Source organism: Pyxicephalus adspersus, chromosome 7 (genome assembly GCF_032062135.1).
Source record: "Pyxicephalus adspersus chromosome 7, UCB_Pads_2.0, whole genome shotgun sequence".
Taxonomy (NCBI): domain Eukaryota; kingdom Metazoa; phylum Chordata; class Amphibia; order Anura; family Pyxicephalidae; genus Pyxicephalus; species Pyxicephalus adspersus.
Window position 1 is genome coordinate 16,791,748 of NC_092864.1, and position 27,536 is coordinate 16,819,283.

General features: G+C 39.7%; 1 protein-coding gene across 1 annotated transcript in view; it reads right to left on the reverse strand.

Moving 5' to 3' along the window:
- Positions 1-27,156, reverse strand: part of LOC140335197 (ankyrin repeat and fibronectin type-III domain-containing protein 1-like) — a 176,027-nt gene extending 148,871 nt beyond the window's left edge. Inside the window, exons 1-4 of the mRNA XM_072417648.1 lie at positions 27,016-27,156; positions 16,851-17,147; positions 6,124-6,299; positions 2,707-2,921 (exon numbers count right to left, since the gene is read on the reverse strand). Of these exons, the coding sequence (XP_072273749.1) occupies positions 2,707-2,921; positions 6,124-6,299; positions 16,851-16,972 (513 nt within the window). The 5' untranslated portion in view covers positions 16,973-17,147; positions 27,016-27,156. The remainder of the gene's footprint in view (positions 1-2,706; positions 2,922-6,123; positions 6,300-16,850; positions 17,148-27,015) is intronic.
- Between the last annotated feature and the right edge of the window lie 380 nt (positions 27,157-27,536).

The window sequence follows — 27,536 nt, forward strand, 5'->3', positions numbered from 1 at the left end:
CTTAAGCAGACATCACATTACTGTCGATGGAAACAACATTTCATTAGGATGAACGAACGAGTGCTGTGCGGTTCTTTAGAGGAAAATAAGCAAGTGACATCGCACTGTGCATTACAGTTGTTTATCAATCCACAGGACAGATTGATGAATGAAGTCTGGAAACCATGTACACATGCTTGATTGTCACCCAAGACCAGGATGATAAATAGTGACAATGAATGAGGAGGAATGGTGACAATCATCTGACTTGTGTACGTAGCTTCAGAACATAAGTTTAGACAGCATCATTTGCTGCCCATCAGAACACCACTTCACTTTTTTTTGCTGATTGCAAATGCTAGAGCAGTTGCAAAATAGTCCCATTCAAGTTTATAGAATTGGTTAGTGGCAAGCCACCCTAAGTGTGTCAGAAACACTGTGGTCAGTGTATTAGCTCGAAGCTTGAAGTGTGTGAACCCTAAATAGCACTGGGTAGTCTACCAAAGTGCACCAAATGCACTCTCCAAGGGATGATTGGTTTTGATGTGTGACTCCCAGGTTGCCACTCTCAGAAACACAGGTACAGACAGATGAAAAGTGAGGTAGGAAGGATTGGAGTCAGGAACAGCCGAAAGTAAGGGCAGGCAGTAAACACAAAATCAGGATTACAGGAGCACCCATGGTCACGAGTCAGCAGTGTCAAAGGAGCAGAAAGGGTCATAGCTACACAGGAGTCACTGAAGCCCATGGGTCAGGAAAAGATTTGAGTATGCAGGGGTTTTGGGGGCAAAGGGGTCACAAGATGTGTAGGGGACACTTTGAACTATAGGGTCACTGTGGTAAAAATCACTGCAGCAGCAGTGATTCAGCACAAGTTTCTGGAACAGCAAGGTAGAGACTTGCCACTTGATAAAAAGGGGTAATTAAGCTTGGACGGAGTTGTATTTACCATAATGAAACTTATAAGACATATAGAGAACACAGAGAAACAGTTACATGTGATACCAAGCCAATGCACATTCTAGTTTTGCTTTTTACTGTAATTATCACTGAACAAAAGAGGAAGAACCAATACAAATTATGTGATTAGGTGGGCCTAGGGTAGCAGGAAGCTTTAATATAGCCCTGAGCATGTGGGGTAATTACAAGGGTACTGGGGGCAGGCTGGTATTTTACCTTTCCAATTTTGCTGTATAGTTACAAAAAAATAAAAAAGTAAATGAAGCAGCTGAATACACAAGCTCAATTTTGCATCACAGCATAAAGCAAATTGCATCAACACTAAGCACCATCAGTTACATCCCGCACTTGGTTGCTATGGGGGCATGAAAACTGTGCAAGCATTTAATTAGCATTCTGCTTGCAATGCACAACTGTAAAGAGATCAATGTGTTAGGAAAACCATTTGACTTTTCTCTGTTCTCAAATCTGTTAGGGATTTAAAGAGAAAAAGTAGTGAAATTTAATGGGTCACTAAAAATGTTACTCCTCACGTATGACCTTACCGAGCAGCTCTATCCTACCATTGTCCTCGTTTTCCATTTTTAATGTCTACAAATGTTATTGAAATTCAAGAGTTCTTTATACACTGCTGTCCCTAGTGCATTCCCTATTAATATTTTAATACAGAACTAAAAATAAAATGTAAGTATTTTAATGACTTTATATAGGAAGAGTGTACGTCTGTGTATCATAGAATAAAGTGTAACCCATAAGCATAAACAGAAAAGCTATTCCATTACCTGCCTATAGGCTACTATGCCCAATGCTAAAACTGACACTGATAAGGATGTAAAGATTTTATCAGTTCATAAGAGGAGATTCAGATTAGTACAAATGTTTATTCGCAGCTCCTGCTACACTTTTAGAGAGTCACCAACATCAGCAAGGCAGATGTAACAGACACCAGCATCTGTCCTCAATGGAAAATTTGGTCTCGCATTCTCTTCTGGTAACAAAATGTTGGATCTTCCTTTAATTTAGTTTTGGACAATAGTTACCAAGACAAAGTGGTAAAACTCCCCACAAACAGCAAAAAATTAGAGCATAACTTCCATACATCTAAACCTATAAGAAAAATGTATTTTTCATACAATTTACCATTATACAAAACATCCTAAACTAACACAAAATGGAAACCCTACCCCAAATCTAACCCAAAATAAGCACCCGCCACAACACCTAGTCCATAACATAAGAACCAACTCTAACTGATAACTTGATCAATCCCAAAACCTAACCCATAACATTACCACAACCCCAAACCTGACTTGTAACCTGACCAATCCCAAAATCTATCCCATAACATTACCACAACGGTAAACCTAACCCATAACATGGACCCATTATTTAACATCCCATATTATAAATCCACTCCTAGACTTAACCTATAAAGTGAATTAACTTATAAATAAGTCTCATCAGCACCAACGAAAAGACATTTTATAGCAAAGCAGTTAGGCTTAGTCTAATTAACAATTCTGCTTCACATTACAAATCCTTCGATGGGAAGGCAATTCATATACATGTAATTTCTCTGTAAATTTAGCTGCCTATCTGATCCCAATATTGTCTCTATAGTTCACGCATTATAAGTAATATCTAAATCTGTTATTACTATTACTACTACTAATATTGGTCCATGTGCGGTCTACTCTAAGACAATATATGGCCCCTGTATACAGTTTTAATGCTGCTTAATGAGAAAAGCAGAAAGTATGTACTTACAAATTGCCTCTTTAGTTTGCTCTTCACTCTTTGTCCCTGTTGGTCAGGAGGCTGGATTGGATAATGGCAGGAACTAAGGTGGTTGTCCACAGAAATGCTCTTCCGTATGTGGAAGGCTTGCTGGTGACAGGGACGTGTTTCTTCTGGGGAAGAAAAAAGCCGAGGAGTAAAAGTGCTGGTGTTCATCTGTCTTTCTGCAGAGCGCCATGGGTCCACTGTGGAGACAAAACACACAGTGTGAGAAATGCCTTGCTGTAAAAATGCTAAAAGAAATCATTAATTTCAAAAATACCATCAGGCATTCTATATATCATTATGCAATGCAGTCATCCTTAACTGGAACCATATCTCGCACTAAGATTATCGATTGCCTGGCTGTCACTGGCAATACTGAACATGCAAATTCATAAGTCAGAACAACATCAGAGTTTTATTATCCCTAAATTTGTTCCAAGATTCTGTTATGTAAATTCTGCGTTTTTGTGCCTAGCTTCTGCACCTAACTACAGGTCAGAGGGAGCTGCCCATCACAGCAAAGAACCAAGAATGAGTTGCAGGAGGTGGGAGATGCAGTTCAGAGGTCATTTACCAGAATATAGGAAAAATGAAGGATTTAGAAATGATATGATGTAAAACAGTAATACACAAATATGATGAAGAAAGTCATTTGCGTGGAGTTTGCAGATTCTCCCCGTGTCTGCGTGGGTTTCCTCCGGGTACTCCGGTTTCCTCCCACATCCCAAAAACATGCAATGTGGTTAATTGGCTTCTCCCCAAAATTGACCTTAGACTACATTAATGACATGGTATGACTAATGACTATGGTAGGGACATTAGATTGTGAGCTCCTTTGAGGGTCAGTTAGTGACACGACTGTGGACTTTGTACAGCGCTGCGTAATATGATGGCGCTATATAAATACTGTATAATAATAATAATTTGCCAGTCATTCATAAAGTACAAGAGTTTTGTGTTTGTAAAACACTATGCACACACAGTAATAAATAAGTATTAGTAGTGCAGACTTAGGACAGGGTTAGCAGTGTATGTTTCCTGGAGTGTGTACCAAAGCATTACTTGACAAAACATTTGCATGTATCAGCTGAGAACAGAAGCAGTTTTGGCAGTCATCAGCACAGGTCTTCCCCCAGTCACAGATGTGATGTCAATGACTGTGGGAATGCAGCCAGTATCGGCCTCTTACTTGTAAGACATGGGTCAGCTTTGAGTGATTCTGCTCCAACAGGGCAGCAGTGTCACAGATCTCTGTCCCCAGAGGGAACATCCATATGTCTGCTGTTATTCATTTTTTTTCAAATTATTTGCCTAACCTTTTTTTTGTACCTTATTAACGCTTTTCTGTTTGTAGAATCCCATGAAGCATTGATAAGCACAGAAAAATTTAAGGGAGTCACCTTTTTTCTGCTGCAGTCTGCTGATGTAAGACTGCCCCAAAATTTTGAATGCATTTATTTCTATTTATATTTTGCTTCAAGTAAGGTTCTCTATAACACTGCTGGAGTTTTTTTTAGCATCCTGGCTATTAGAGAAACACATCCAGTCCCCGCTGGATGTTGCATGGATAGCTTGGGAGTGAATTTCAGGCATTGGGTTCCACATGATAATCTTTCCAGACAGGTAAAAGTTAGCTGCTGAGTGCTTTACAGACCCAGATCTACCTGCTTTGTCCCAGTGCTTGCCTGGTCTCTGAAGATTCGCTCAGACTGCCAGCCAGAGACCTACCTCATTTTCTTTGGGTATTTTCCGTTATTCCGTTTCCTACCAATGCATTTGGAAGCATCTCCCTGCTACTGTTCCTGCTTGCAAAGACCCAAGCAGAATACCTCAATCAATCAATACCTTCTCTTGCCTACAGAGACATTGATCACCTCTAGCCATCTGACCATCAACTACCACCAGGTTTCATGAGTACTTGAGCCCTTGACTTTTACTCTAAACCTTTACTTGTCCTTATTGCATGGTGGCCACACCATGATCTGATTCTAGACATGGAGGGACAGTTTTGTTGTACTGGGAGGCCCCAGATCACTTTCAACTAACAGCTCCAGGGCTGCTTGTAGAGCGCCTACTGATGGTGCTGGCATCTGCAGTCCAAAATCATACTGAGCTTTGCTGTTAGTCTCTCTCTTCTGTGTCTCAGTAGCTCCATTCCATCAGGGACAGGTGTATTTAGGACTGTCCTGAACACAATCAGGCCAAAGTTCTTCTTTCAAAGAAGAAACTTCAGATACCCAAGTCTCAGATTCAAACTCTTTAGCCCAGAAGCCATCCCACAGAGACATTCTTTGGGTAGCTGTCCTAATCTACTAAAATTGACTTATGCCTTCCACATCTTTAAAAGTGAATTTAAAGGGAAAGTCTTTGCACCCTGGGAGTCCTAAAAAATTTCAGATTGGAAAAAAACACCGGTAAAAGACTGATCCTCATGCTTCAGAGAGTTGCATAGTGCATTAATGAACTGAAACGGTCTCTTCAAACTTGGGAGTAATACAAGTAGACTGCAACTCCTCAGAAGTAAGCTCCTCAGCCAGGTTTTTGTTTAACTAAGAGTCTCTGGGGCCAATGGCATAGAAACCTCTAAGGTTATGGGTAAAAAAGAAAGAGAAACTGCTAGTGAACGAATGAGAGAGGTCTTGTAGAATATGTGATCAGAGTCTGCATGCAACTAGATAATTACAGTCATAAAATCCTGCATGACTGTGGTAAAAACAAAACATGACCCATGTACATAATTAAAGGAAACTGTACTTTTTAAATAAAAAAGTAATTACTAAGTTTTATTCAAGTTGGGAGAATTAACTCAGCAGTCATCTTTAAGTCTCTCCCTCTCTCTCAAAGTATGAATGGAATATCAGAATCAGATGATGATGATATGTGCATTTAAAACGCATGTGTATAAAGTATGAATGATATATGAATTGATATGCATAGCTGGGAATCCCTAGCTGCAAAATAATAGATTCTGGTTTAGATATTCCCTGAAAGCCAAATTGCTGACATCAAGGGGATTTCATGCAGTATGGTGGTCTGGTGTGAGCAAGCAATTTCAGGACAAAAACAAAGGGCCGGTTTTCGCAGGCAGTTTTTCCATTCTAAATTTGTGAGTTTGACCAGCAGGTACCTTTTATCTCTAAGCAATTTTCTTTGCTTATTATCACCTATCTTTGATGAGGACCTAGCTTCAAATACACTTGTTTTACAATACCTACATACCTGAGATCACTCTACTGGCACTGACAGTAATATGTTGCAGTACATTTTAGAAAGAAAGCGTTTGTAAAGTCACATGAGTTTTTTTTCTTGCCATTAGCACATAGACATTTTTTCTACTTTAGTTTTCTCTGCTGTGTCCATTATTTAAAAACTACTTCAAACCTTCTGTGTTTTAGGACATACCAGCTGGTGGCAGTTTGCATGATGTCAGGGTGTCTGTACTAGATGAACATGTAGAAGGAAGGCGAGAGACTCCTTCTTGAAGTTGGGGAACCCTGGTCAGCACTGGAGACTGAGGGATACTGGGTAGGGTTAAGGATTTTCCAAGAACCGGCCTCTGCAACTTTCTATCCAGGGACCTAATGAAAATAGAAATACAAATACTTAATATTAACTAATAAACTAATCACTTTACAAAAGAAAAAGTATTTCCAAGCAGACAGGTCAAATTTAAGACATTTTTTACCAAAGGATTTCTATACATTTCCCCAGTACATAGATTGTTGAGAATGTTCCTTATTTATAGCAGTTAGTTGGTTAGTTTGAGTTCCAATTCAACCCATAGATGTTCAATAGGGTTGTGCAGACCAAGAGTTTCTCAACACCATACTCAAACCATGTGTTTATAGACCTGGCTTTGTGCACACAGCACACAATGTAAAAGTAAAGGACTTTTCCAAAATGTTGGGATAAGGTTAGAAGTGCACAACTGTTTAAAATGTATTTGTATGCTGTAGAATTTACAGTAAGCCCTCAGTGGAAATGCCTGAACTCAAGCAAGTGATACAGGTTTTGTAGGTAATTCCATTTGCACATGACAAGCCTGTAAAGAAATGCCCCAAGCAACACATGGATCCAAGTACTTTTTTGGATCTCCAGCCTCATAGGCACAGAGCTGGTGATTCTGGTCATCATTTGAAGTGTTATTGTGAAAAAAGTGAATACATGAGAAAATGTTTATTGGATAATGTCTGCAGATAACCGTTTCCTAAGGGAGAAAGGACCTGTAGGTAATTGATATTTTACTTTCCCAAACATTTGTCAGATTATGCCAAGCACCGGCTCCAAGCAGCTTGAGGTTCTCTTATTTTGCCAGCATTTTGTATGCACAGACTAGATATGCTTTTCAGTTGTGTTCCCTTACCACCTAGCAACATAAACAAGGAAAATATACAAGCACAATGAAGATGCGCCTCTAACATCACCAGACTTTAATTAGTGAGAAAAGAAGATTTGCAATTGTTCTTGTCATTTAGGCATTTTTTTCCACAATTTAAACCTTATTAGGCACTTGTTCTAAAGACAGACTGACTTTGCCTGGGCTAAGATTCATACTGATCACAAACTTTGTTATTGTTTGTGGCATTATTCTTTTCCTTCTGACACTGAGGTTTGGTTCTCAGCTTGCATTCGAAATAATGCTAGCAGGTCAGAATAGGAGGCTATAGCATGGTAGCCTTAGTAAGACAGCTAAATTGCTTCTAATTGGAAGACTCCTTGTATACTCCTTCTTGAAGAAGTCCATGCCAGCCACCAATGATATAAAGGGCCCATGCTCTCAAGTTTCACCTGATGAAATCAGAAAGAAAAACATATATGTAAATTACAAACCCATAGCAAGAACGTCTTGTGATGAATCTATAGCTAACTAATTGCAAAATTATGCTTAACAAGAGCTAGATTAAATGGCATAGAGATTTAGAAAAGGATAATATAGAAGTAAATTAGAAGTCTCCTAAGTGTGACCAAAATTGACCAAAGCTATATAAAATACGTTTCACAAACTGCAATCTCTGTCAATAACACAAAATGTGAACGTGCTTCCTTCTAAATATAGTATGCACTCTTATTTCACCAATTGGCCATTTCAACCTTGAGCACAGTTTTTTTTTGCAGGTATTCTTCAGGCTTAATAATAAGATGTTTTATGGATACCATTGGTTTTACCTAATGGCATTTATAGAAGAATAATATTTTACTGCTTGTACCATCATTTAGTTCTAATCACCATGATATGACACTTATAGCTGTAATAGTTTACATTTTGACAAGGGGCTAGGGGGTAAGCCTCAAAGTCAGAAAAGAAAAGTACTGATATATCATACATAATCTAAATCTGCCTCATTCCTTCTTATCTTCCACAACTCTTGGCTGGCCCATTTCTGTGATGGGTAGCCTATCTGATTAAACTGAGGTGTGAGGTGCAATAGATTTGAGGGTAAGCGCCAAATTCTCCTACACAGAAATTGATCAACATTACCACTCTATCATATTCCACAGAAACCACCTGTTGTCTTACCAAGGTTTAATGACTTTAACTTGATCTGTGTTTTTCCTTAGCTGGAAAACCATTAGGGTCACTTAAACCACGGCCCCACTAGCTGCATATACCCAACTTCATTTTGCCCCCAGGTCCAGGGTAAATGTAAAAGCCACCTATGTATCTTATTACCTAGCCCCTGCAGGCTCTTCCTCTGTGCAACCAGTCACCCAAACCCTCTTCTCCAATGCATTCCATGCAGAAATCCCAGGCACTGGTACCATGCTCTACTATGCAGAACCAATAGTCCTGCATTGTACATAAGGATGCTGAGGGCCTGCCTGGAGCATCAGATAGAAGTGGGGCATGCTGGTCATTGGGAGAGCCAGGAAAAAGGTTAGTAATAGTTCCTATAATGTACCCCTGGACCTAAATAAGCATTTAACCCTTGTACTTAAAGTGATGAAATAACTGGAAGTGTAACTTTTTTATTCCTAATTCCATTTATTCATTCTGTCACATAGCAGTGCACTGGTAAACATGAACAGCGAGACAGATTGTGCTACAGATTTACACCTTGACTCATAAATTCCTCCCCAGCTGCTCTAAAGTAACATTGCAAAAGAATAAAACCTGACTCTTGCCACTTCGTAATTCTGTGTTTGTTTACAGTGAAAATTGGACTCATTTTCAGTATTAAATCTGTTTAGAACTTTGCAAACCTGTTGAAGACTTTACTAAGTGGGAGGAAGCCTGATTTGCATTCAACTGTGCTGCTAATTTACTTATTAGGTGTCTACTATTGTATATCTATTCTGCAAGCAAACTCCTTTTCCTGCCTGCTAGCAATTGTTTTGATTGTACACTGCAGCACATGTGCATTACTGTGTGTAACACTGGCAGCATGTAGAGAGAGCGGCCACATGTTAGGACAATGTAATACTTAGGACATATAGGAAGACCTGCTTCCAATTTTGGGTTCGAATAATGGTTTACAAGATTTTCTATTTGGTTACTGATCATTTGGAAGTCTAACAATAAGGCACAGATGAGTATAATATTGTGCCTTTCAGATCATCGAATTGGAATGTGGTGAACCACAACGTAGACGGGAGCTACCAATTGGATTTGAGCAATCATTTGTACACATGACATGGGTTGTCACATCTGATTGAAAACCCAAAATTAGTGCTTAAAATTGGTTAGCAGTTAAATTCACTTCTGATCTGATCATTATATCGAATGAGAAATAAGTCCAGAGGTGACTTGGTTCGCATGTACTTTAAATAACTCCAGCTCACATGTGCAGGAGTTACATCATCAGTGGCCAAAGAAGATGCTGGCTGGTAAAAGTGGTGGGATATGGCAGGGTTCCGCTGGTGATGGGGACCTTTTATCAATTGACTGCCAGGCCTGAGTATTGCAAAATGGAAGAAGGTTGCATGCTTCCCCATACCCAGAAGCACCTGAGCAGAGATGGATCAAGCCAGATTTGGATTCTAGGCAATGCCTCCCCCCCCCCCCCAATCCTATTAACTGGCAATAAAATAATTACACTAGTCATAGAAGAAGCCTCCCTATTTGCATTGTCTACATCAAAATGGCTCCCATAATATACCAAATGCCTACAAGTCCATCTTTTCTTGTGACAGGAAGCTCTATGGTTCACAGCAAGATGATGAAGGCTAAAGCTTGGCCTATTTGAAATCCGAAAGGCCCATGACACCTGCCCAGGGTTGCCATATAGGTGATGTATGCTGTAGTAGTGATCAATGATATATGGTCGGTGGGTACACTTTACACCAGTGGTCGCCAACCTTTTGGACCTCACAGACCATTAAATGTTCTGAATCTGGACCGCGCGCACGTGGAGCCGTGTGTCACTCAAAGAGGAAGAAACTTCCCCCAGAGTGACATCATGATGCCAGAACCTGCCCACTCTCCCATCGCAGGTCTGAGTCTGTGATGTGAGAGTGGGCGAGTTGTGTCCATACAGTGGACATAGTCCGCCAGAGCCAGGGACCACCAAAATTTTCTCGTGGACCACCCGTTGTCTGTGGACCACTGATGCCTGCTGCTTTTTGTTCACCATTCAGCTCTGAAGGTGAACAAAAATTATTTCTGTAGTTTCTGCGGGAAAATTTGTTCAGATCTTTAAATACACTAAAAACTTTTGACAGTTGCCTTTGCTTTAGAAGGTAATATGTAAATCATCTGATTTCCTAATCAAAGATAGTGTGCTTGTGAATACTGGGGGGGGTGCTTTGAATTCCTCCACATGTGTATGATTGTTAGAGACAACAACACCCCAGAGGAAACCTTTTTACAGAATGAGTGTCTGTTCTTCTGAAACTGCATTGTGCTTTTATTATTCGGTCACACTTTGTCTCTAAGGCAAATCTGCTGTACTTGCATAATGAAATTATATAAGCCTAATGAGGTAGGTTGAACTGGAAACCATCCATAAACAAAAGCTATTAGAAAATTAACACTGGAATAAAGACAGAACTTCTTCAAGGTAGATGAAGTTAGAAATCTCACTCATATTAGAACAGTATCAAGCCATGCTGGCACAACTTGTCACCTGGCTGTATAGAAAGCGCATTGCAGTCATTATCACATTACACTGGCACATTGCAAAGTGACAAATTAATGATAAACAAGTGACACAATTCTGCATACACTGAGGTGGAAAGGCATAAAGACTTTGTGCAGTGGGTGTTCTAGACTGGCAATGCTTTTCTCTACTGATACCAGGCAGATTGTTCTATTCTGGATTACTGATTATTAAATTATTAGTGTCAAGATGTCTACAACTTGTCGGTGACGTGGCAGCTATTAAATTTGTCCTTTTTAAAATGACGCTAAAAGTGATTCTGGGACAAAGGCAAAGAAAAGACATTTACAAATAAAAGAAAGGCTTAAATACTAGAACAAAAATGGGGTCTAAAAATAGTGAATTTAGGATTCAGCAATGTTTTCTGATGGGGAATGTTCGGGGTGCATTGTGTTTTCATTGGGAGTGTTTGGTTCTCCACCAGCAAATATGTGCTGAGTGTAGGAATCAGATGAACAAGTGCGGTTCTATGTACAGAGAAAGGGGAGGATAGGGGAGTGGCACCCGACCACTCAATAGGAAAGTACAGCAGTCATCCCTGTCCCATCATTCAATAATCTGCCAGAATTGATTAATTAACGACATTGAGGGATCACTGTAGGCAAGCTAAATTTTGGCACAGGACTGTCATTATTATTACACAGTATTTATATAGCACCAACATATTACACAACAGTGTACAAAGTCCATAGTCATGTGACTAACTCTCCCTCAAAGGGGCTCACAATTTAATATCCCTATCATAGTCATATGTTAATGTCTTTTAATCTTTATTACAGTCTTAGGTCCATTGTGGGGGGAAGTTAATTAACCTAACTGCATGATTTTGGAATGTGAGAGGAAACCAGAGTACCCAGAGAGAACCCATGCAAACACAGGGAGAAACTGCAAACTTCATGCAGATAGTGACCTGGCCGAGATTCAAACCTGGAACCCAGTGCTGCAAAGGCCAGAGCGCTAACCACTGGGTCACCATGCTACACTGTTTGTCTTGGGCTACAATATTCTGACATGTATACATAGTTCGACAATAGGAAGCCCTACCAATACCAATGACTGACAAATGATACCCTGCAGACACTAAAAACAACAATATACACATTGCCAATGTCAAAAAATAATAATACAAATCTTACCGATACCAGAAACTGACACTTCTGTCAATACCAAGTACTGAAAAAGGACACCGCACCGATACCAGAGACCAACAATAACCATTCTTCTGATACCAGAGACTAACAATACACACCCAAACCAATTTTCAGGATCGGACAATAGACACCCTGGCAATACTAGGAGCCAATAATGGACACTCTGCCATTACTAGGGACTGACAATATACACCCTACCAATACCAGGCACTGACATACATCCAAATGATCTCAGAGACTGACAAAAGACAACCAACCAATATAAGGAATGACAACAAACAGCTGAAACATAACACTGTAACACTGAACATCCCATGGTCAACAGACGTCTCATCAATATCAAAAACTGGCGATGTACACTGAATTAAACCAATGCACCTAGCATTTATGCTCCCCCTCAATGACCTGACCTAAGCCACCTTCCTCTTCTCTAGATATAGATATACTACATCAATCTTCACCAAGTCTTCAGTGTCCTCACCGGATGGGCAAATTACTACAATTTAAACTTCTATAGAAACTTGAGCACCCCCTGACCACAGAGAATCCCAGTCTTCTTGTGAGATTTGGGATCCCTAGCTTTCCAGGATCCTGGTGTAAGGCCCAATGATGTTGCTGGTGAATACAGGAATCAGCTGCAGTGCAAGTCTGGTAGTTTTTGACTTTTCTTTGCATTTTTATTCCAAAGTATATTTTTACTTTTAACAAGTATTTTTTTCTTCCAGAAAGACAGGGGAAATTGTTCAGTATATACAGATCTAATTTACAGGAAGTGCTATAGGCACATTATAGGGAGGGTAATCTGTTCATTCTCCTTCTATAAGTGCTCAAAAAGGCTCTGTGGTTTAGCTAGCAAGAGACATTTGTGTTTCATGAGCCATTCCCTATTTGCATAATGGAAAAAGACAAATCGATAAAACAATTAAGACTCAGAAGCAGTTGGTGGTGCTCTCCTAAAAGGTGTTTGTTCAGAAAGTTCTGGATTACTTTTCACAAAGACACCACAGAAAATCTTCAACTGAGATTCATCAACATAAATATTCCATTTCCATAATTTCTGCCTTTACATAATTAAAGGAATTCACTTGTTAAAGGACTAACGATGCAAGTGTCATTTCTGGAATGAGATTACAAATAAAAAAAGATTGTACCTCAAATATGTATTTCATGGAAGATTTACACTTTCCCTTTTGTTATGGGGATAATACTAAAATGTTTGATTTCCTATCACCTTCTTTCCTGGTGGCTGTGGTCACTAAGACAAACAGTGGGGCCATTCTCACCAATGGGACACAGACAGAAATATTATCCTGACAAATATGATATATGCAGTTTTGACTTTGCCACCAGTTCCACTTTATATATACCGTATATACACATACAGGTACATAGGGGAAAACGTACACTGTTTGGCAAAAATCAGTGGTTCTCTTTTTTGGCCAGCCACCTTTACCTGAATTGGGCTGAATGACAAAGTTGCATTGCTGCTTCCTATGAGAGGCATGTTAAGAGAAATGAATGACCTCCTGACTGTGTTGGCGTAACTTTGAAATGTATTATTTGCAACCTTTAGATTACCCAGCTACTACCAAATTCCTGGTTCCCCTGAATATGACTTTTGGACTTCGCCTCATCCTTCAGCAAGTGTTCTATGAATGGTCTCTAGCTCAAGTTTTTTTTTATAAAATGATATTAATTTAATGATGAATTAGATTTGGATAGTGTCTTAATCACATTTATTCGACTTGTAATTTGTGTAAATGAAGAACACTTAGTCTATGTTTACACTGTCCACGAGGTTGCGATGCTTTTACTGCTTCTTCGTGTCAGGGAGCTGCTGGCACTGGGGAGTCGCAACATGTAGCTTCTTCCAGCAGCAGCTCCATATAGAATGAATAGGGGCGGCTGGGAGCGGAACTAGTACCACACATTGCCGCCAGCTGTCAATTATGCAGACGCTGATTCTTTAACCTCCCTAGCGGTAACCCCGAGTGTGACTCAGGGTGGAAAAAAGTTGCTAACAGTGGTAACCCTGAGTCACACTCGGGGTAGGTAAACCTATGCGAAAGTTAGTAAATACAGCGCTTACCTGATCCACCGGCGTCCTGCGCTGTCCATCACCGCAATCTCTGTCTTCTTCCTCCGGCCGGCTTCTGCGTCCGGTGAGTCACCGGGGAGTTCCTGGTGACGTTGGTGCGTGTGTACGTTCCCAGCAAGACGGGGCGGGAAATTCAAAATCCATTTGTATTGCATTCAATACAAAATAACTGTATTGAATGCAATACATTGGATTTATATGTGTAAAATCAGTATTCAAGAACATTTGTTTTACAGTATATATAATAGTATAAGTGTAAAATGTGTTTTTGTTTTTTAATTTTTAAAAAAATATAGATTTTTTTTTAATGTATTCAATTTATTGTTTTTACATGATTTTGTGTTTCAAACTTTATTATACCTATACTATTATATTATACTGTAAAATACATTTTCATGAAAAACAATGTACCGCTTTTAGACATATAAAACCAGAAAGAAATGAACTGCTAAGGAGGTTAAGAACCAATGCTGCAAAGTGAGTGTCCGAGCGGTGAGCTTTGCAGTATCCCTCAATCCAAAAGCTGGTCTGCACCCAACCCTACTGGACTGAATAATCTCATGGACTAACATAAACAAAACGTTTTTTAAAGTCGATTCCCTAGTTGTCATGATGACTCTGACATCTGAGATTCTAAACTCAGTCGTACATACGTCTTCTGGGTCAGCCAATCAAAAACATGAAAAAAATACCCGGGCAATTAGCGTTTTCACAAGCAGGCCAACAATGGCTGCCTCTGTGTTACTTTTTGTACGTGACTCTTTACAAATAGGAAGAATTCAAAATATCTGGTCTTTGTTCATTGCTTTTTTTTATCATTATCAACCTCTATTATACTACTTTATTTCTATGCCCCATTTTCCTTTATTGGTTTCTTTTTTATTTTTTTTCTATTCTGCCTAACCTAATTACCAAAATTCTAAAATAATTATTTCTGATAATGATCTGTGGATAAAACTAAAACAACTATGGCAAATATGACAATATATAGTTATTACCTTAACAAATGATATAATGTATTTAAATAGAACCACATCGTAATCCGGTTTAATGATCCTATTCAAGTACTGGGGGTAGGATTGGACAAAAACAGCATAAAGTCATCTTTCCATGCTCACAGTAATATTAGGAAAAAACCTGAAATGTTTTTCATGCCCATACTGTATATGAGATTGGGTAATAACACCACTGACAATTACAGTAATTAAGCAGACTGGGTAATGGTTAAAATCCATCAGGATTGTTTGCTGTTTGTGTCCCATTGGTGATGTTTAGATTTACTTCGATTTCAGCTTCCCCATCATTTTCTCCCCCGGTGACAACGGTAACCAGGACAGAGAGGAAGAATCACCTCAGGGGGATATTGACAGCAATAGTAGTAAATTAGATAGCAATAAAATCTAACAGGGGTTCAAACCCTCTTAGTATTTTATCAAAAGCTTTAAAAAAAACACCCATTTGTTTTAACGTGTACCCAAATCATGCATACTATATACATTTTTTGCACTTCAAAACAAGTTTGTAATGAAAGCTAAATTCCATGATGAGCCAATATTGTTTCAAATGTGTATAATGTATGTTGAGCACTTCCAGATCTGTACAGTAATCCAGCATGAAACTCTGTGCAGGAGCCTATTTTAAAACCCATATTAACGCCGGGCACTGCTCTCTCTCAGGGTGACTGGTCTTGTATCCGCCCCCCTCTATTAGTTTTCTGCAAGAAGCCTGTAGTGCAGGGGAGTCAAATTCAAATACACAGAGGGTCAAAATTAAAAACTTAGACAAATTTGCGGGCCATCCTTGAAATTTATTGAAAAAAATGGTTTTGCTTCACATTCAATCTGGAACAAGCTTATAATAGAAAAAGGCATAAAAAAATTATTTTTAATTTTATTTAAGAAAAAATCTTATGCCTCTTTCTCTATTTGTAGTCTTCTGAGTTAAATTTCAATGATAACCTTTTTGCACAGGCTAACAATATTAATAACAATATTCTTCTATGAAAATCCAACCATTCAAGTCCATACCTTGGAGTAACAAGGAAAAGTACAGCTGAGGGGGAGTGCTGGAAATGCCAGATGCGGAGCTAAATCTTATGAGTGGCCCGCCGCTGAAACTGCCTCTTCATTTTTGCGTCTATAAAACAGTCCAATGTGGGGCCACGCATAGGCAGAGAGCCCGCTGGTCCAAAGACACGAGTGATGACAGGAATTGTAGTAGTCCTATAACGTAATGATGACATAATCAATGTGCTGAACACAGCCTATGCAGAAAGCAGTTAAAGGCGCTATTTCAATGCAGAGGCTGGTCAGCTGCAGCTCATGTTTAGGATTCCTTTGGGGGCCAAAAAAAAGGACGTTGAGGGCCAGATTTAGAGTTTGACACCCCTGCTGTAGTGGGTGGATCTGCTGGGTCCCTTTAACTGCTTTCTGCATAGGCTGTGTTCAGCACATTGATTATGTCATCATTACGTTATAAGATACCGCTTAGGGATTGCAAAACCTTGTGGCTATTGAGAAATATATTTGTATGAAAGATTTTAGATCTCAACACAGGACAGATCCAGATAGGCTCTAAATATATAAAATATATCTAAAATATAGTGGATGTTTCTAAAATGTTAGAAACTGACAAACTAATTTTAGAGTCCTTGTTGCATGACTTAGAATAGTCAGGGATGGCTTATTTTATAGCCCTTTTACTGCTGGTTAGGAATATGTTGTTTATTGAATATAGTCTAGGCACAGGTAAACTTCAAGTTCACAAACTGAATATATTGTATACCTTGACTGAGTGATAGTACAGCAGTAGCTCCCACTTCTCCGTCCCGTGCTGCGTCCAGGTCGTATATCCTCTCGTGATTTTCTCAGACTGAAATATTCCGTTAACTTTCCAAATGAAGACATGCTGCCACTTTAGAGATTCATCTGCCAATGATTTGATCCTCTGCCCACAATGCTTGGGCAGGTTGGATGATGATCCCCGAAGCATCCCCTGTGGCAGCCCAGCGGAGCTGCCCTTCAACAGCCAAAGCTTGCAGCCCAGAGAGAGGTCATATCAGTACGGTAAAAACTGACGACGCTATGGATTTCATGTTAAAGAGAATAACCAGAAAGACACAGCACAGATGCAACATGTAATTAAAATAAAACTCCAGTCAGAGTGGTGGAAAGTCAGAAACTCTGTAATTTTTATAAGCCTGTGGCCTGCTTGTGGAAATTTCTACTCACTTCCTGTGTGGTCTGAACACACAGAGAAAAGTTTAGATACGTAAACAGTCTGATAAGATAAGATTAAGATAGGGTTGAAATTCATTTTAAAACCTAATACTGTAACCTGACCCGTTACCATGGGATAAATTCTGAAACTTGTTTGTAATAGATATTGATCAACTGTCCTAAAGATAAAAGTGCTAACTCACATTTCAGGTGACTAGATACAACCAGCAAGAACGGGTGAGTTCACCTATTTTTTGGGAACAGAAAGGCTAAATTACCTCCAAAGGGGTTACAGAGAGCAAACTTTTTTTAAACAGTGAAAAATTGATAGACGCTTTGTCATGTTTGTATAACTGTTTGTGTCTTTAGTTGAGAGGTCTACCCATGTTTCCTATGTGGTCACCAAGACTAGTCTAGCTAATGCTGCATTTTAAGTAAACAAGAGAAATATTTAGTTCAAATGTTGAATGTACTTTAACAGCACATAAGGCATTTTTGGCCTTCAAAACGGCTTATATAGTGTATACAGGTGACTGCGTTTCGAAGCAGAATAAGGTGATGTTGATCCATTTTAGACACAATATAAATGCTCCAACCTGCTGTAACTTTAACAGATGATTGCTGGTGGTCATATGATTACGTGTTGCACATAATATTTAAAAGATCTTTGAGTGTTGTACTTGTTCTTAAAGTGGATCTGTTAAGGCGATTTCTTGCTGATCCCAGATCAGGTTCCCTCTCTATCGTGGCCTCTGTTTTCAACGCGTTGGGAGCAGTGAATAACACACAAGCAGCACAAGCATGTAGTTATATACCTTCTCCAAACTTTAATATCACATCACAGTTTATATAGTCAGACAACAAGGTGGAGGATACTTAGTAGTTAGTCAATAACAAGAAACTTAATTAACAACTTCGCTGAGCAAGATGTTTCAAGGTAGGAAGCTTCAAGGTAAGGATGGAGCAAATAATGACCTACTGATAGGGAGGATATAACTAGTTTGGATACAACTCAATTATCTGCAAAATATAGCAAAAAACATAAAAACAACTTAACTTTCAGACTCAGCAAAATTACACTCCTTACAGGATCCAAGGTCCCACTGATAAAATTAGTGATCAGACAGGTGTGTATTACTGAAAAGTGACAGGCAATGTCCCTTTTGCATTGCATGCTTGTACCTGCCCAGCTGTCAAATTTTACTGAGCTGTGCCTGCCGGGCTCAGCATTTGTTGGTAGGGATATCTGGCAATTACGGCTTCCCTTGCACGTGCCAGGAATGAAAGAGCATCATCCTGGCTTGGCCAAATAAGATGGCCAAAGACCGATTTTAAGAATAGGATGACAACAGCCTGCGACAGAATAGAGACAGGTGACTATTGTGGATTTAGTTCCTCTTTAATTATTCTCTACAGATATCATTGCCAAAAACAGCAATTTAGATAAAAATCCAATGGGATTAATAACAGTAAACCCCCTTGTTTTGTTCTGTTCTGGTGTTCTGAACAGAAAATTTGTTCAGTCCAACTTGCACTCAACACGTGGAGACAGCTCACAGCTGGTTGTGACAAAATTGTTGCAGACAACAATTGTAGACAAATATTTCTGCTTGCCGAATTTGTTTACTGCTGTGGGTCTACTTTGCAGAGAATACAGAAAAGCACAAAAAGATTAAAAACATAATGTAAATCTACAAATCTGGTTATTGGGTGGCATGGTGGCTCAGTGGCTAGCACTAGGTCCCAGGTTCAAATTTCGGCCATAGCAATATCTGCATGGAGTTAGCAATTTCTCCCCGTGTTTTTGTGGTTTTCCTTCCACAATCCGACAACATGCGCATAGATTAACTGGCTTCCCCCAAAAAATTAACCTTAGACTGTATTAATGTTGTGTGGTAGGGACATTAGTTTGTGAGCCCCTTCGAGGGACAGCTAGTGACATGACTATGGACTTGTACAGTGCTGCATAATATGTTGGCGCTATATAAATTCTGTGTAATATTGCATAATAAAAAGATATATTTCATTGGAATTTACAGTTTTTTTATTCTTTCATTAACCACCAAGATTTAATTTGCACCCAAAAAAAGAATAAAATTTGCCTAAATTCTATCTTTCCCGCACAGAGCCTAGACCAGGATGTAGTTACCGTCCTTTCAGAAACATTCATGTAGAATGAAGAGCAGCCAAAATATGTAGGAAGAAGCTTTTGCAATGGAGGGTCAGTTATATCCTACTGAAAGGACAGTGATGTCTTACCCAGCAATGTAAGGTAAGTATAAACCTATTCTTCTTTTTTGCTGTTTTTTTTCACATACTTCCATGTTACTGGAAGCTTCAATATGTAAAACTGTTCTACTTTACAAACACACAAAATAAATGTTCTTTAAACTGAATCCCTTTCTTTGTGATAAGCCTCTGCGGGGCTAGCAGGCGATATGGATCAGTGCTGCCTGATTATACTTGTGGGGCATAAGTAGAATTTTCAGTTGCTATGTGAACACTCCATGGGTTTGAGGCCTTTAACATAAGTTTCTGCCTTCCCTATTGAAATCTATTCCTTCTGCATTCCTTCCTTTCATGCATTTGTATATGTTTTTTTTTTTATTTATACTTTTTAATATCATTTTATTAGCCTGCATGTCTTTACTATGTACAGAACAATACAAAAAGACGGTGTTGCTTTATAAATTATATAATAGTGCAATCATGGATATAGTGTATATCTTCAGGGAAACATTTGTAACATGATAGGCAGAAAAAAAATAATAGGTGCCGCATGTATGAGAATGTGAGACACGTGTGAAAATGTCCTAGTTAAAAGAGTATAAACAGGTTACAAAGATACTAAAAGAATTAAAAAGTCCCTAATTTGAATCAGTGAACAGTAAAGCCTACTTTCATCAGGTAGTCACATACCTTTTCCTTCTATTACATATCTGAAAAATAAATGGGTTTTATGTTAGTTCAGGACAAGGGGCTGAGCCATACAAATAACTTCTTTATGGTCTATGAGCCAGGTGCACATCTAGAACCACTGGTGTATATTATTATTACACACAGTATTTATACAGCACCAACACATTACACAGCACAAGTCCATAGTCATGTAACTAGCTGTCCCTCACAACCTAATGTCCCTACCATAGTCATATGTCTTTACCACAGTCTAGGGTCAACCTATCTGCAAGTTTTGTGTGGAGGAAACCCACACAAACACAAGGAGAACATGCAAACTCCATGCAGATAATGTCCTGGCCGGTATTTGAACCTGGGACCCAGTGATGCAAAGGCCAGAGTGCTAACCGCTAAACCACTGTGATGCTCAAATGCCCAAAATGTAAACTGTACATATAGTTTAATATTATGGAGCCATTTAGTCCAAACTGCTTACAGCTAGCTTGTTGACCATCGTCCAGTGTATAGAAACCATGGATCCTATGGCATAGGGCAAGGGATCCAATCAGACAGTAGGTTCCAAGACTGGAGAGGATACATTTTTATCAGTGAAGCTAAGTGATCCAAAAAAACGGGAACGGATCTGGTCCAGGATTGAAAACATTTGCTAACAAATAGCAAATGACTTCATAAACTCTATTCCAGGTTTGCTGGATCACTAAAGTGTATCCTCCCCAGCCCTGGAGAGTTTTAATAAATCAGGCCCAGTATAACCATAAAGGTTGTGGCGAGAAATGACTGAAGAAATCAAAAAGCCCTTCAAACATATCAATGGGTAGCAAAACAAAGCCTTCTCTAGGTTTGCCATTGAAAATGTACCTACTGTATATGAGGGAAACTCACTTAATATTAAATGGATGCTTTAGAATGCACTCTTCCATAATATCCAAATACCAGATCTCATGAAGGACCCTTTTACACAAGGGTTTTTGCTGCTAGTGGGAAACTGCAATCAACCAGATACCTAAAGAGATCAGTTCCCTGCTTTTACGGTTTCCCGTGCTGGAGGAAACCTGCAGAATGTTATTCTTTAACAGTGTGGGAGGGACAGCATATGGGCAGGTAAATGGTCTGTTAGCAACAACATTGGTCTGACACATCCCATAAGGTGCAGCCTCCCAATAATTCTTAAATAGTGACTACTAATTATTGTTTTTTACACAAATACCAGGAAAGGTCCAGGAGGATCTCTATTTAGCCATCTATTTATGTCACAGAGTAGAGACCATGAGAAGCAATCGCCTAAAAAAAAAATACAGCTCATACGTTTTTACATATCAGTAAGAGAATGTCCATAATAATCTTCTTATTTATTTAGTTTGAAATAATGTTACTGTATTAGCAACATTTTAGTAGCACTTAGGTCATAGCAAAGGGTTTACTGATGCATATAGTATATTTACTGCCATTTAGCTTCAAGCTTATGCCCATAGGAAGTCCTCTAAAAGCTACAAGTCACCAAAATCCTAGCCTACACAGGGCTATGGACTCCCCTGTGGACTACCATTTCATACATGAAATAATCAGATATTTACTTTACTCTGACATTCAGCCGAACAGTGGGAAGTGAATGAATCTTGAGTATATTCCAATTTGGAGGTGTTAAAGCACACGTGATATTTTGCCATGCATGGTGAGTCAGCACTTTGCCCAACGAGGTCAATCCTTTAGCAGGTCTGCTACATATCACGTCTGGTGCCCCAAATATTAACTTAACACCTGGTGGTATCTAAAAAAAATCTTTTCTTTACATGTTTACCCTCAGAAAAAGACAAAATTACACAGGGCTGTGCATAGTCCCCTGACAGTACTGGGGTCTGGATACTAGCTACTCTGAGCAGAACCTAGGAAAAAGGCCACCAGAAATGCGAAAAAAACTGTTTTGTTTTACGTGGACTCAGATAGCTTCAATCAGCCTAAAATGTTTACAGACTGTATATAAACACTGGGACAAACCAGATGCAGATTTTGATATCTATATGTATTCCAATTTGCTGGTACACTGAGCTAGAACATCCCCAGTCAGATTATGGAGTATGGAGTGGCCAGATTGAAATATACACACTAGTTCTTCCAACACTTACCTCAGTGATTGGTATGAAGGGATATAGCACTAAAATGGCACAGAGCTCCCACATACACCGACATCAGGACAATGCGTGCCAACGTACACACACATCAGGCCACAGATCTCCACATACACAGACCTCAGACCACAGAGCTCCCATATACACATAATTTAGTACAATGCGTGCCAACGTACACAGATATCAGGCCACAGATCTTCAAAATACACAGACATCAGACCACAGAGCTCCAACATACACAGACATCAGACCACAGAGCTCCAACATACACAGACATCAGACCACAGAGCTCTCACATACACAGACATCAGACCACAGAGCCTCCACATACACAGATATCAGGACAATGCATGCTAATGTACACACACATCAGGCCACAGATCTCCAAAATACACAGACATCAGGTCAATGTCTGCCAACATAAACAGATATCATGCCAAAGAGCTTCCACGTACACAAAAAAAGCAGACCACAGAGCTCTCACATACATAAACATCGGACCACAGAGCTCTCACATACATAAACATCGGACCACAGAGCTCTCACATACACAGACATCAGACCACAGAGCTCCTACATACACAGACATCAGACCACAGAGCTCCAACATACACAGACATCAGACCACGGAGCTCTCACATACACAGACATCAAACCACGGAGCTCTCACATACACAGACATCAGACCACAGAGCCTCCACATACACAGACATCAAGACAATGCATGCTAATGTACACACACATCAGGCCACAGATCTCCAAAATACACAGACATCAGGTCAATGTCTGCCAACATACACAGATATCAGGCCAAAGAGCTTCCACATACACAAAAAAGCAGTCCATAGAGCTCTCACATACACATACATCGGACCACAGAGCTCCAACATGCACAGACATCAGGACAACGTATGCCAACGTACACACACATCAGCACAATGCATGCCAATGTACACACACATCAGAACTCAGAACTCTCACATACACAGACATCAGACCACAGAGCTCACACAGATATTGGGCCACAGAGCTCCAAAATACACTGACACAAGGTCAATGAGTGCCAACATACAAAGACATCAGACCACACGGCTCTCATGTACACAAACATCCAACCATACCTCCCCACTTTTGGAGATAGGAAAAAGGAATGCAAAGAACTCTTTTTTGGCATCTAAATTTCCTTCCTTTATTTTAGCCTTTTAAAACAACAACCTGAATAATTTAAAGGCTGGATGAAAGGTTTACTTCAAAATAACAGTTAACAGCTTAATAGCTGAACATTTCTTTATATTGGTATCCACCCAAAAAGGGACAACTGAGGAGAAAAGAGGTATAGAGGGATGTAGAAGAGGGATAGTCTCTCCCCATCAGAGACAGTTGGGCGGTATGGGACCTCAGTGCTCCTATATAAGCAGACATCAAGTCATTGGATGTCCAAATACACAAACACTGTAAACAAACATGACACAAGCCCCATGCACAGGTAGATTGGACATGCACAGATATGCAGCACAAACAACAAGCATACAGCATCACATTCAAATGAAGACATCATTGCAAACAACACCAAACACGCACAGGCATTATTACACCAGCAGCCAGCAGGACCCAGCTCTCCCACACAGACAACAGAACATAAACCTTCTATATTTGCCTACAACACTCCCACACTCAGAACTTTGAGGAAATAATCCTTCTTTATGATAATATTACAATTCTTCTCCACTCACAGCTACTCGACATCAATCTGTTCTTCACTTAGAAACACAAGTTTCCACAATGCACAGTCACTAGGACACATCTCTCCTACATTCAATGCAACCAAAATACAACTCTTCTGTATTTATAGATGGTAAACGTACCTTCCATCCTTCCCTTTTCTCCTTGTATAGTTGCACAGGCCCCTCTCTTCCTCCGAACTGCAATTACATTGCATATTGTGAGCTTCTTGTTGCATATTATATGCATTAGAACCAGTGGCAAGTCAACTAGAGCATCAATCATTTCATGGCTGGCGGAGATATGGCTTCATTTAGCCTTTACCGGATGTCTTTTATTTACAGCCTATAGAAATCAGAATACACATCTTCCACACATACAGATATCGGGACACATCTTTCTCACTCATAGAGAATACATGTATTCTGCAATCATTTACTCCAACGTACATGTCCTCCCTCACTCATGGTCATCAGGACACATGTATTCCAGATTCAAAGACAACAGAACACAGTATTTCCTAAGCATATTCCACAAGGACATCACATGTATTTCCCATTTACACCTCAACATACATGTCCTCCTCACTCACAAACGTTGGGACACATGTTTTCCATACTCATATGCATCAGGCAATTCCTCCCATGCTTACATACTTTGGGACACGTCTTCCTAATTTACAGACACAAGGACACGTGTCATCCACATTCACAGACATCAGGACATGTGTAAAGTACACAAACAAGCACCAATACTGCCTGAGGACTAGTTGGCTCTCTCACCTCCTTACAGCTGCTGCTCAGTTTGCCAGCTGCAAAGTTCTGGTATAGAAAGACGCAGAAATCCACAGAAAAAACAGGAAACTTATATTTAAAAAAGTCACAACTGCACACAGGTGCCTTGACATATTTTGTATTACTGCACTTAGTCATCAGGCCTTATGACTAAGCAGATTGGAACAAAACACATTGAGCCACTTGTCTGTTGGTGTTGCTATTTTAAATAAAAGTCTCCTGGTTTTTGTACCTAATCCATGGACTCCAGCATCTTTATATATCAGGACACAGTACAATAGTGTTCCACAGTCTGATACACGTGTTCCACGTGTGGATTTCCACACTTACATACATCAGGACATGTCTTGTACAACCACAGGCAAAAGGACATTCCTAATTCACGGAAACCAAGACCCATGTCTTCACTCATTTACATTGGGACACATCTTCCCAACTCACAGACATCAGATCATGTCTTCTACAATTACAGTCATCACATGTATTCCTCACCATCTTCCATACTCATATACACTGGGACACGTCTTCCCAACTTACAGAGATCAGGTCATGTCTTCTACAATTACAGTCATCACATGTATTCCTCACTATCTTCCATACTCATATACATTGGGACACGTCTTCCCAACTCACAGACATCAGGTCATGTTTTCTACAATTACAGTCATTACATGTATTCCTCACCATCTTCCATACTCATATACATTGGGACATGTCTTCCCAACTTACAGACATCAGGTCATGTCTTCTACAATTACAGTCATCACTTGTATTCCTCACTATCTTCCATACTCATATACATTGGGACATGTCTTCCCAACTTACAGACATTGGGTCATGTCTTCAACAATTACAGTCATCAAATGTTTTCCTCACTATCTTCCATACTCATATACATTGGGACATGTCTTCCCAACTTACAGACATCAGGTCATGTCTTCTAAAATTACATTCATTACATGTCTTCCTCGCCATCTTCTGCACCATCACAGACATCAGAACACAAGTATTAAATATTCACAGACATCGGAATACTTCTTCCATACTCACAGACATCAGGACACAAGTATTGAATATTCACAGACATCAGAATACTTTTTCCACATTCATCAGGACACAAATTCTCCACATTCACAAATTTTATGACATAACCCTGTGACACTTAGCAACATTAGGGCACAAAGTTCTCATATACACATTGTCAGCATAAAGAATTTAAGTTAACTTTCTTCTAAGACACAAAACCCTCTTCTAAGATATAAGAGACATTATGATCGGCAACCAACATATGAAATCATAGGAACCAAGGTCCCATGTGTATTTGGTATTAGTAAACAGATGTTGACCTGCAGGGATCAAAACTTCCCATTCACAAAGCATAAGCCTCCTACCTCCAGCCACAAACAATGCAAATTTTATATAAAAAAAGACTTATCCGGTCATACAGAGCAGACATGAAGTCACACAGACATTCACAGAATTTTAACCGCTGACTGATTCTGCCACCATCACTCATCTGGGGCAAAGCACATAATTGCTCCTGGAAACATCTGCAGTTTTGCATGGAGGTCACTTCCACTGGGATCAGTTAGGTTTTGGGGGGAGATAGATGTTTAATCAAAATTAATAAAGACATTTTCAGTGTTCCTATGAATCTCATTTCCTATTTGTGCCCCACAAATACATCTGCAGACTAGTTTAGCAGCAGCATTGGATGAGTAATCAACTCAAGCAGGGGGCAAGATGCAGAGGTTGACTGTGTTACGGTTATCTGTAATGTCGCTATCTGTAATGTAGCAAGAGGGAGGAAAGCTTGGGCAATAACGCAGATGTTCTGCATGAAATATTGTTCCTGCATTCTTTTTTTGTATATCAGTAGAAAAGAGTTAATACAGTAACGGTTAGAACATAGGACATGCCACTATGCTGGTGGTCCCTAAAATTCAAGTTAAAAAGGCAGAAAAAAAGTCTATCTAGTCAAACCTGTATACATTTGTAGAGACATGTACCTGTGACTCCATGACATCACCTATACCTGTGCAAGAATGAGCCCTGATCTGCAATACCCCCCACCATCCCCAGTATCACATTCTGTTTCCCTGTCTCACACATTAACAATCAACAACCATTGCATTTTCCTACTATCCATTTCCTAATGTTCAAAGGATACCAGAGAAGCACCAACATCGCTCCTGCAGTCTGGTCCAAGCAGCTACCTCCTCTCTGTTCCTCTTGCTCAGCCTGATTCTCTCAGGAATGTTTAATGAGAGAGGAGCATCTAGATCACCTCCCTGTCATTCAGCGCCAGAGAGGTTACCCCCTTCTTTTATAGACAATCTTCGCCTTTTCGCTTGTCTCTCCCTCTCCATCCTTGCCCCTCCTTCCCTTTTCAAATCCTTTCTCCCGCCCCCACCCCATTCTTCCTTGGAGATTCTTTAAATCTTTTACTTCGCCCCTCAACCCCCCAAACACTACCAGTCATTCAATAGTTGGGAATGGTAAACAACATGTGACGTCAGACAAGAAGTATAGAACATGTTATCTTCTTGTGCCATTTTTTGCACATGCTGAAATTTTATTTCCTCTCCTGCTTCTGCAGTAAAGCTGAATGTTCTCGGTGCCAGTAATTTACACAGCACACCTCTCTGCAGTGTGAAGTCCCTTGGCAACAAGGCAGTTAATATAGCAGTA